Genomic DNA, 11,790 nt, shown 5'->3' on the forward strand with positions numbered 1-11,790 from the left:
TAAAACTACCAGCAGTAAAGAAGGTTAAGTAAACAATGTCTGTGGCGAAAATGATTATTAGATTATTATTATTAGAAATAATAATAATAATAACAATAACAATAATAAGAGAGCCAGTGTGGTGTAGTGGTTAAGAGCGGTAGTCTCGTAATCTGGGGAACGGGTTCGCATCTCCGCTCCTCCACCTGCAGCTGCTGGGTGACCTTGGGCCAGTCACACTTCTCTGTTGGCGGGGAGGAAGGGAAAGGAGAATGTTAGCCGCTTTGAGACTCCTTAAAGGGAGTGAAAGGCGGGATATCAAATCCAAACTCCAATAATAAGAATAAGAATAAGAATAAGAATAAGAATAAGAATAAGAATAAGAATAAGAATAATTAGAAACGAGGCTGCATTTTAAGTAGTATTTTAATCTTGTTTTTAAGTTGTATTTTAATCAATTGTTTTTATACCTGATGTTAGCCGCCCTGAGCCCGGTATTGGCCGGGGAAGGCGGGGTATAAATAAAATAAAATAAAATAAAATAAAATAAAATAAAATAAAATAAAATAAAATAAAATAAAATAAAATAAAAGCCTAAGTCTATAATTTGAGCAATATACATGGAACAATTAGGACTACAGATATTTACTGCTTTGCTCTTGCATTATAATCTGGTTGGCATTCTATTTAATAGAGTGAGACAATGCTTTCAATTCATTTGTTCTTTGTTGATAGAAACTCAGTGAGATGATTCCCAAATCTGCTGTGGGAGAGCTGCAGGAAGACTCAAATAATATCATCCAACTCATCCAGCGTGCCTATGATGTAAGTGTTACTGATATTATCATTTTAATCCTTTACAGTATATATTTCAGCCAGCCAGCCTTTGCCAGACTTTGCCCTTTGTTGACATGAAACCTGTTTGTGTAACTTTCTCAAAATTATGCAGATTTGGTTCAGATTTCCAAATCAGTTTTCAGGGGATAGCTGCCCCCCACGCTGCTCCACCTTTTCCCCTTCCTTTCTCCATCTCCCCTTTATAAAGCTTCCCTGATTAAAGCACCCACCAAGCCTAAAAAAGAAATGAAACAAAAGAAAAAGCAGCCATAGTGGAAGCTGAGGGAGAAAATGGTCAACAATTAACATGCTTTCCTACTATTAAACCAGAAACAGGAGGAGGTCATTTGAGCAGTTGCAAATGCTTTCTTCCTTTCTTCGCTGTAAACCATATTTTTGTGAGTTGCCTGTTCATAAGGGCAGGGTCTTGATTAGCATGAACAAGTGATCAAACTCACTTTCTCAAAGCTTAACACTAGTTGACTTGCATCCCACTGTAATTTCCTTGGTTGAACCAATCCTAAACTTCCTTTCCCAGTAACACTTTTCCTTGCTTGAGCTTCTTAAAAGCACTAATCAGCTTTGCTGTGGCACATCAGAAGTGTCACGCTGGCCAAATATTGTTATCTGCTCTTGGTTACATCTATCCAGTACACACCCAGTAGTAAAGCTTTTTTAGCTTGTCAGTAGGCTATGTCCCCGACATAGTCCTTTTGTCCCTTGGGAAATTCTTCTCAAGCCTATATTGCAGGAAAACCCCTGCCTCTGCCTCTGCCTGCCTCTGCTTCAACATGTGGAATTTGCTGCCATGTAGTGTGGTGGAGTCTCCTTCTTTGGAGGTGTTTAAGCAGAGGCTTGACAACCATATGTCAGGAGTGCTCTGATGGTGTTTCCTGCTCGGCAGGGGGTTGGACTCGATGGCCCTTGTGGTCTCTTCCAACTCTATGATTCTATTATTCTATGTTCACTTAAGCATCACTGTGTTGACCTGACAGTTCTATAAAGAAAGTGCATAACCGTTAGAGATATTGGCCCTATTTCCCTTCTTCTCTCAAGGCTCATCTTTTCCAACAGAAGAACTGAGGCAGTGGGAATGGAAGTTACAATTAATTCTCCTCCCTCGCTAGAGACTTGGGCTCCTATTCTCACCTCTTCCTTATTCTCATTTCCTTGCAGAGTTTGTCTTCCAAAATTATTTTGGACCATGGCCCCTTGCCAAACTACATCAAAATCACGTATGATTCCTTCTGCCCTAACCAAATACACACCAAGGATAAACCAAGAGGGGAATGTGACAATGTGAAAATAAATGATCAGGTAGGAGAAGACTTTTCTGTTTCTATCTAAAGCTGTTCTGATTGCTGCTGTTCTGTATGTGGAGAGAAAAGAGCAGTGTGCATTTCTTCCAATACTGCTGCTTGTGAGAAGGGTCTTCACTTATTCTCCTTTCCCAAACCCCTTAAAAGTTGCAGCTGGGTTAAGCCTGTTACTTTAAGCAATATGTAGGCTTTATTTCATTATGTAGAGTTACATTGGCTCCCAGTACATTTCCAAGCACAATTCAAAGTGTGGATGTCAGGGAACTGCCATCAGTGCCGGAGGGAGAGAGCAAAAGCCAGAGGGATTATAGAGAGCCTCCAGGGATCGGGAGAAGCAGCTCCTCTTCTGGGGAAGAGAATAAACGCAGCTCCAGTGGAGAGGGGGTGCAGGAGTCGGATGTGGCGAGGCAGTCCCACAACTCCTTGCCTGGGACAAGCGGGGAAGGAAGGGGTCCTCCACTGCCCACGCCTTCTCTGCGCAGAAGGCTTTCGCACAGAGAGGAAAGGCGGAGACTGGGCGTCAAGGAGCTTTTATGCTGGAAGAAGTTTAAGAAATGCTCACTCACGGATTCTGCCAGCGATTGAGGCAGCCACGGGCAAGTGGCTCTCCGGACAGATAAAGTTTACATTAGCAGCCAGCCAGGGAGAGGTTTGCCCTGCTTGCGCACGAGCAACCCCTGGTAAACATAACAGTTGATGCTGAGCTTTAAACCGCCTTGGCCCTGTATCCCTGAAGGAGCGTCTCCACCCCCATCGTTCAGCCTGGACACTGAGGTCCAGCACCGACGGCCTTCTGGCAGTTCCCTCACTGCGAGAAGCCAAGTTACAGGGAACCAGGCAGAGGGCCTTCTCGGTGGTGGCACCCACCATGTGGAACATCCTCCCATCAGATGTCAAGGAGATAAATAACTATCTGACTTTTAGAAGACATCAGAAGGCAGCCCTGTATAGGGAAACTTTTTAAAATGTTTGATATTTTATTACGTTTTTATATTTATTGGAAGTTGCCCAGAGTGGCTGGGGCAACCCAGTCAGATGGGCAGGGTATAAACAATAAGTTGTTGTTGTTGTTTCAACCATCACGATCATATCAATCACAGAAAAACAGGTTACACTACTTTAAGTAATATAAATGAATAGAAATCTCTGAAAAAAACATACATAAATAAAATAAAAAATAAAAAGCAAACAGTATATTAGGAGGAGGAGTGTCTGCAGAAGGCAGCAACCACACTTAATGGCCGTGTGTTTACACACCCACAAGAAAAGAGGGGGGGGGTGAGTTTTCCCTTTCCTGTCCACATGGCAACTTTACACTCGCTGGTTTGGGTGGAACTGCCCAAACACATGGAAGGTCCATTGCAATTCTATTTGCAGAAGAACAGTGTCTTTTTTGGCACTGACATCCTTCTGACTGTTAGCATGCCTAGTCCTTTATTTATAAATGCACTCCTTCGTGCTTTCCTAGTGGTTTTTACATTTAATGGAGAATATTTAATGGAGTTCTTTGTTTTCTTACAGGTTACTTTCCAGGTGAAAGTTACAGCAACCAAATGCATTGACAACGAAAGGGTTACCATCCGGGCTCTCGGTTTCACAGACTCCCTTGCTGTGTACATGCGCGGTCGATGCAACTGCGAATGTGATGAGGAAATATCAAGTAGCTCTGACTGCAGTGGACATGGGAAAGTAGATTGTGGAATCTGCAGGTAATCAAACCACTTCACCAATACCCTCCCTCCAAATCACAAGGGGATATGCCAGTCCTACTGGGAAAGGTTAACCATGATCACCATCTGAATGATTGCTTATGCATGTCCCACATCTGCACCTGCAGTTTTATGCAGTCTGGGAACAACATCTGTTGTCACAGAATGTGCAGACTGCTTGAGTATAATTTTTCCTAGAATGAAAAGGAGAATTTGAGAATTTGGCATGAGGACATTTGGGAAAATGACCTTGAGACTTTTTTCCTGCCAAATTCTCAAGCCACTCTGGGTAATGGACTAGGGTGAGGGCTGACAGAGCCCCCAGGTCTCCACATTGGCCTGTCAGACCATTGTTCAGGTCTAGTCTGTGCCTGGATGGGTGACCTTCTGGGAATATGCTGCCGTGGGTTCTGTAATGTGAAAAGGTGGGTTATAATTACAATAAAACAATAAATCTGTGCGAGTTCAGGCAAATCAGCCCTCCAACACAAACAAGTATTGCTTAGTAAGCCTTTCCTATATTCTGAACATTTCTTCTCTCATGTCAGCTGTTTTCCTGGCTTTATTGGAAAGAATTGTGATTGTCAAACTGGAGGCAAGTCCAGCAAGGAACTGGAGAAGAGTTGCCGGAAGGACAATGGCTCCGTCATCTGCTCCGGCCTGGGCGACTGTGTGTGTGGGCAGTGTGTTTGCCACACCGATGAAGCATCCAAAAAGAAGATCTATGGTTCTTTTTGCGAGTGTGACAACATGAACTGTGAGATTCACAATGGTCAACTTTGTGGCGGAGAAAGTGAGTAGCTGGCGACTGCGGGACATGGAAATATCCTGGACTCCTTTGCTTTACTTCTCCCAGCTTCCTGTTGCCAGAGTTCCAGCGAGCTACATTTTCTACCGCAAGCTCTTAAAGGGCACACAGTAATTAGGGGTCTTAGTGGACCACAAGCTTAACATGAGTTAACAGTGTGATGCAGCAGCAAAAAAAGCTAATTCTGTTCTAGGCTGCATCAAGAGAAGTCTAGTGTCCAGATTAAGGGAAGTCATAGTAGCACTCTCTTCTGCGTTGGTCAGACCCTGCCTGGAGTCCTGTGTCCAGTTCTGGACACTACAATTTTAGGAGGGTGTTGGCAACCTGAAACATGTGCAGAAGATACTGTTGCCATATTTCAAAAGGTGAAAATCCGGACACAAAAGTTTTGGGGCAAAGTTGTTGAGCTGTGTCTGTTTAGCCTGGAAAAGAGGAGACTGAGAGGAGATACGATAGTAATTTTCAAACATCTTAAGGGCTGTCACACGGAAGAAGGAGCAAGTTTGTTTTCTGCTGCTCCGGAGGGTAGGATCCGAACCAACAGATTCAAGCAAGAAAGGAGATTCTGACAAAACATTAGGAAGAGACTCTCTTGGAAGGTGGTAAACTCTCCTTCCTTAGAGCTTTTTAAGCAGAGGTTGAGTTGAGATCCCTGCATTGCAAAAGGTTGTATTAGATGATCCTTTGGGCTCCTCCAAGTCAACAATTTTGTGATTCTGTTATTCTTAGGAAGAGTTGTTTGACTAGCACAATAATTTGGAAGCTAGCCAAGCTGCTATCAATCTGCCTTTGTTTCATATAATGGCTTACCATCATCCAGGTGTGAATATTAAATATTAGTTTTTCTTCTAAGACTTCTAAAACACTTGCATCATTTTACAATGGCAGCCTATTCTTTCATGAAAGGTAATTTCAGTGTTTTGCAGGTGATACCAAGATGGCCTTTTACTATGGAATGTGACTTTGCAGAATAGAATGCAATTAAATTGTAAAGGTAAAGGAACCCCTGACCATTAGGTCCAGTCATGGGGTTGCGGCGCTCATCTCGCTTTATTGGCTGAGGGGGCCGGCGTACAGCTTCCGGGTCATGTGGCCAGCATGACTAAGCAGCTTCTGGCAAACCAGAGCAGCGCATGGAAACTCTGTTTACCTTCCCGCCAGAGCGGTACCTATTTATCTACTTGCACTTTGACGTGCTTTTGAACTGCTAGGTTGGCAGGAGCAGGGACCAAGCAACGGGAGCTCACCCCGTCGCGGGGATTTGAACCGCTGACCTTCTGATCGGCAAGTCCTAGGCTCTCTGGTTTAGCCCACAGTACCACCCGCATCCCTTAAATTAATTAAATTAAATTGTACTTACTGGCAAACTTGGGTTTTCCAACAGAATTGCAAATACGGGGAATGTGTTCTGTCCTGAACTCTCCACTTTCTCTTTCTAGTAAGAGGACAGTGTGATTGTGGGAAATGCAAATGCAATCCTGGCTTTGGCGGCAGTGCCTGCCAATGTGAAACTTCAACAGATGGTTGCTTGAACATCAATGAGACTGTCTGCAGTGGCCGTGGGGAATGTCTGTGCAACACATGCAAATGTAAATCAGGCTATCAGCTTCCACACTGTGAAGATTGCGAAGGCTGTCCATCACCCTGTCCCAAACATGTGTAAGTGATATGAGAGGGACCACAGTGAAAATTACTGCGCTTTGCATGTCAGTATTTAAAAGTCTTGCCTTTAGAATAGGCAGCGTTTCTGCAGGTAACAGGGCTGGGTGGGGGAAACTGATTCTGCACTGCCTCGTTTTTTTGCTTTTCTTGTACAGAAGTCTCCTTTAAAGTCTGGGCTTTTATAGCTCAGTTATTCTGTCTTCCTCTCTCCAACGTTAGTCCATCAAACACACCAATAAGGTGAAGGCAATTTAGGCAGAAATGAAACATTAATACAGTATGATAAAACATAGACATAAACCTACCTTAACAAAGCTAGATAAAGGGATGAAAAACTTCTATCATTTAGAGGACAGCCAGTGCCTGGGCACAATGGTGCTGGTCCCTGCCTGGAGTTTGCACAAGGTGGTGCTGGCAAGTTGGCATGGGATGAATGTCTAAAGAGCAAGTTGCTGTTCCTTTGTGTTCTCACTTGGGTTAGATTTATATCTCCTGTTGGAAGCCTCTTGCCTCTAACCATTTCCCTGGCTCTGCTTCTTAACCACATGGGAATCCTTTAGAACTTGACAGTACCTTTCTTGGTCTGCAGCGGATGTTGTAGTAGAGCTTCAGGAGTCATGGTTTTGGATAACCCACAAACAATCTGGAGAAAAATTAACTGTGCTGGGTTTTCTTGGTAGTTGTTCACTTCCTTGTATATTGAATTAGATAGCCAAATTAGATTGGTCAAATTCATTCTGTGGAGTCCAGCAGAGTTCCCTTTTTAACATGTACATGAAATCGCTGTGGGAATTTCAGAGGTGCTCAGCTAACTCATAGCCTGGGCTTAGACAAGCCTCTTTTTTCTCAGAGTCCCTGCCTCCTTTGCATCTTCTTTGCATTTGTTTAGGGAAGCTTTTAATGTTTGATGTATTACTGTATTTTAATATTTGGTTGGAAGCCGCCCAGAGTGGCTGGGGAAGCCCAGCCAGATGGGCGGGGTATAAATATATTATTATTATTATTATTATTATTATTATTATTATTATTATTATTATTATTATTATTATTATTTTCTGCAATGTGAGGATGACAATACTGGCTTCCTTTATATCTCTGGCTGTAACTGCACTGAATATTAGATTTATGTTATGTAGTATAGATCCATTGCATCTCTGTCTTGCTAAGCAACTCTTCTTGGAGACATGATTCTTGTTGATTTTCCAGATCGTGTGTTGAGTGCCGTTACTTTCAGAGTGGTCCATTTCAGAAGAATTGCTCTCAAGCTTGTTCAAACATTATTCTGAGAGATAATGTGATGTCCAGAAGTAAAGAATGCAAGGAGAAAGATTCTCAGAATTGCTGGATCTCCTTCTCTATGTTTCAGTTGGATGGAGAGGAGAGATACTCCGTTAAAGTGGAACCTTTAAAAGGTATGTGAGGGAAGGTGCCACCAGCTGCAACACCAGTTCCATGCTATGGTCCCAGCACCTAGCACCAGGGCTCAGTGGCTTAATAACAATAAACAATAAATGTTGTGTACCCCACCCATCTGACTGGGTGGCTTCCAGCAGAATACACAAAACCATCACACATTAAAAGCTTCCCCAAACAGGGCTGCCTTCAGATGTCAATCGAAGGTCATATAATTGTTTGTTTCCTTGACATCTGAAGGGAGGGCATTCCACAGGGCAGACATCACTCTGTCTGGTTCCCTGTAACCTCACTTCTCGCAATGAAGGAACTGCCGGAAGGCCCTCGAAGCCAACAGATGCTCCTTCAGGTATTCAGGGCCAAAGCCATTTAGGGCTTTAAAGGTCAACACCAAAACTTTGAATTGATACATGAGAGAATCAGCAGTTCCCCCCATAAAGTCCCATTGTGAGGGGTGGGGTACTGGAACAGGAAGAGAGACTGTGGATGTCAGAGGTCTGCATCCCCCAAGGCTTCAGAGGGAGATGGCCCTCCAAATTGTGAGGTGTGGCAGATGGAGGGGCCCCTGGGAGTGGCTTCCTTTCCAAGCTATCTGAGTGCAGGTGGGGACCCAGCTCCAGGTAAGAGGCAAAGGAAGCAGAGTGGAGGCCACATAGCCAGGTGAGCAAGGCTCCTCTAGCGGGAAGTATATGTGGCCTTAAGAGAGTTCCTTGCAATTTATCTGGAGCAGTTTCAGTAGTATTTTGCATGGTGGAGAGATAGAGATACTTGATGTGCAGCTGCTCCATTCATTGAATCGACTTCCAACCTTTCCTGGATCTGTGGTATGCTCATTCCTGGCATACAGCACATGCACCCTTTCCCTCCTCCTTCAGATGAGGCACCTTCTCCGTTGTTTTTTCTTTTCATAGATTGCCCACAACCCCCTAATGTCGCAGCCATTGTGGGGGGCACTGTTGCTGGCGTGGCTCTTATCGGCCTCCTCCTCCTCCTGATTTGGAAGCTGGTAACGGAGCTGATTGATCGCAAGGAATATCACCGATTTGAGAAAGAGAAGTCCAAGGCCAAGTGGAATGATGTAAGACACTCCCCTTTCAGCAGGAGGGGCTGGAAGAAGACTTGCTAAGGCATTGGCTCTTCCCCCCTTCTTCCGAGTTCTTGAGAAACATCAGGGACATAACTTTTGTTTCAGTTCCAGTACCTCAGGCAGGCCTGAATGCAGCTGCTCAGGCATGAGAAGCTAAGCTTCTCACATTAGCACACACAGGCTACGTTTACACTGTGACCTAACTGCCTGAAATAAATAGTGTGTGTTCTGCAGGCGAGAACCTCTTGTAGATATCAGGAGGTCCATTCTGCACTATGTAGGAATTAGGCCTTTAGTGTTGTGACACCTGCCCTCTGGAAACTAGCCCCTTGAATACTCGACAGACTGTTGTATTTTGGGTGGCTACTGAAGACCTTCTCCTTTCAACAAGGCTTTTAAGCTGAGATCTTTCCCATAATGCATCTGCACTGGAATTGTTTTGAAGACGTTTTGTTGTTTGTTTGCTGTCCTGCGCTTATTTGGGGGGAAGGGTAGGACACAATCATAATAATTGCTAGTATTATTATTACACAATTATTCTGTGGAGGGAGATGTGCCTTCAGAAAGATTCAGAGATGCACTAACCACTGACGTGGCATGGTCGGGTTGCTCCTCTGCATTTCAGCCACACAGGGAGGTGTGGTTTGCTACTGTGCTATATAATGATCTTTTTTAGCCACATAGATTAAATTTAGATACGTTAGCTGGGTGTAGAATGGAGGAAGTGATGGGAGAGAGGACCAAGGACCAGCAAGTTAAGCCACACAACCTCCTCCCTATCTTCCTAGACCAGCAGAAGAGGGTCAGTGTTTGATCTACAATGGAAGTTCTCCTTCTTGAGTAAACTGTCCCCATTTCCTCATCAATGGCTACTATTTTTAGTAGCCCTGTATATAGTCAGATCATTAAAGGAGACCAAGCTGTAGTGACATTTGTCCACTTGATCTACTTACTTAATGTGGTAGCCTGGGATAGTAATAATACTGAATGAGTAAAACAGCAGCACCAGCTACAGACACTTGTGATGTTTTTATTGGCAGGCTGACAACCCTCTTTTCAAGAGTGCCACGACCACTGTTGTGAACCCCAGATTCAATGGCCAGTGAAGTTCAACTACAGCAACATGGGAAAGCACAAAGAAATTCTTCAGGAGGGAAGCAGAAGATATTGACTTTATTATCCACTGTGCTTTATTCCTGTCAACCACTATCCATGTCACCTCGTGTGTTTTCGATAACCCTTTGTGTGGCTTTTTTTCAAACATGCTTTGATGCTGATGATTTTCTTTTCATTAAAAGGTCTCCCTGTTAAGACTGCTTAATCACACACACCATGGAATGATCTCAACTTGCCTTTCCACTTATCCTGCGCAAGGCGCTCTGAGCAACTTCTCCAGTTATCAGCTGTTAAAGGTCAACCCTTGAAACCCAAATAGAAGGGGAAAAGGTGGGCTGGCCATTCAAGCATCTACATAAACAAAGTATTTGTTAATTCCACAGTGGTAGTAAGCCATGCATGCATGTGTTGTAGAAAGGCATAATCTGAAAGAAGTTTTCCCTCCTGTCTGACAGAAAAGGGCTCATGCCTCTTAAGACATAACTTTCCAGCTACAGTTTTTATATGTGCTTCTATAATGCACATATAAAATAATGATAATAATGATGAAATCTTCTACCTAATTGAGAAGATTAACCTGTTAAGTTAAACATTGTAGTGCTACATATTATGGAAGCACACGAAACAATAAGCATGCTCTACGCTATTGAATATTAGGTTGATGGGGTCCCCTGTTGTTCACATTCAGTGCTTCTAGAATGTAAAACCTTGACCCCCCTGGCCCTTTTCTGCCTTACTAAATGGCATTAGCAGGCGGGGAGAACTGTCATCTTCTTTTAGCTCTGGGTTTCTGGGCAGATAAATCTCACACCAGTCTGCTCAGTGTACACTAATAGGGTAGGATGATGAATCAACACCTTCCTAATTCTGTACAAGACCATCATCGCCAAAGAGACCTCAGTCAAATTGAAACATCTCAGAGAAACAGACAGACGATAAACAGTGGTACCTCGGGTTCAGAACTTAATTCGTTCCAGAGGTCCGTTCTTAACCTGAAACTGTTCTTAACCTGAAGCACCACTTTAGCTAATGGGGCCTCCTGCTGCCGCTGTGCCACCGCTGCATGATTTCTGTTCTCATCCTGCAGCAAAGTTCTTAACCCGAGGTACTATTTCTGGGTTAGTGGAGTCTGTAACCTGAAGCATATGTAACCTGAAGCGTATGTAACCCGAGGTACCACTGTACTCATGTGAAGAAATACGGCACTCGGAACCTAAAGCCTTCATTCTAGCCTTGTGTATTGAAGTGAATAAGCTCCCAAGCTGTCAGGTGCTGCAAGTGTATAAACCTCTACTGTGTGCCTATGATTTGCAAGTAATAAATCTCAAAACACCATTCCTGAAATGACGTGACGTGTTTTGGAGTGTCATTGTGTCCACTGTTAACATTCTCTGCAGTATCTATTGGACTAAACTTAAGACAGGGAAAGGATTGTATCATTGGTCATAACTTTATTTCTTTTAAGTACAGAATGGGTGGAACCTTCATCTGTTTCAGAGTGATAATAAGAAAATTGAATTGTGACATGTTTCATATACGTAGACATTTTCCATTGTGCTGCAGGCAAGCCTCAAGTTTGAAATTACATATATATATTTATTAGTTTCTATGTGACAAAAAAGCACCACACAAAACTGAATTTTATATGCCAAATTTATTGCTGATTCTGTTTCTCGTTGACATTGTAGTTCAATAGTTCACTTAAGAAACTGGAAAACTGGTTGACACTTTAAAAATTGGATACAGATCTATTGTAAGTTCAGTGAACTTTTCTAAAACTCACAAAATGCAGTTAATTTATACATGTCCTCTTGTGTGTAAAAGTCGATGCTGGTATTTGGGGACACATGGTATTCAGGC

At 43.3% G+C, this 11,790-nt stretch overlaps 1 protein-coding gene across 2 annotated transcripts in view; it reads left to right on the forward strand.

Moving 5' to 3' along the window:
* The window catches only part of ITGB2 (integrin subunit beta 2), a 55,294-nt gene extending 43,513 nt beyond the window's left edge, over positions 1-11,781 (forward strand). For both annotated transcript variants that reach the window (XM_079978016.1, XM_079978017.1), the window contains 8 exons: positions 715-804; positions 1,993-2,133; positions 3,657-3,844; positions 4,393-4,637; positions 6,092-6,311; positions 7,521-7,726; positions 8,639-8,805; positions 9,855-11,781. In XM_079978016.1, coding sequence (XP_079834142.1) covers positions 715-804; positions 1,993-2,133; positions 3,657-3,844; positions 4,393-4,637; positions 6,092-6,311; positions 7,521-7,726; positions 8,639-8,805; positions 9,855-9,920 — 1,323 coding nt within the window. In that variant the 3' untranslated portion in view covers positions 9,921-11,781. The remainder of the gene's footprint in view (positions 1-714; positions 805-1,992; positions 2,134-3,656; positions 3,845-4,392; positions 4,638-6,091; positions 6,312-7,520; positions 7,727-8,638; positions 8,806-9,854) is intronic.
* The last annotated feature ends 9 nt before the right edge of the window (positions 11,782-11,790 follow it).

The sequence above is a fragment of the Podarcis cretensis genome (assembly GCF_951804945.1).
Source record: "Podarcis cretensis genome assembly, chromosome: 1".
In the NCBI taxonomy this organism is placed as follows: Eukaryota; Metazoa; Chordata; class Lepidosauria; order Squamata; family Lacertidae; genus Podarcis; species Podarcis cretensis.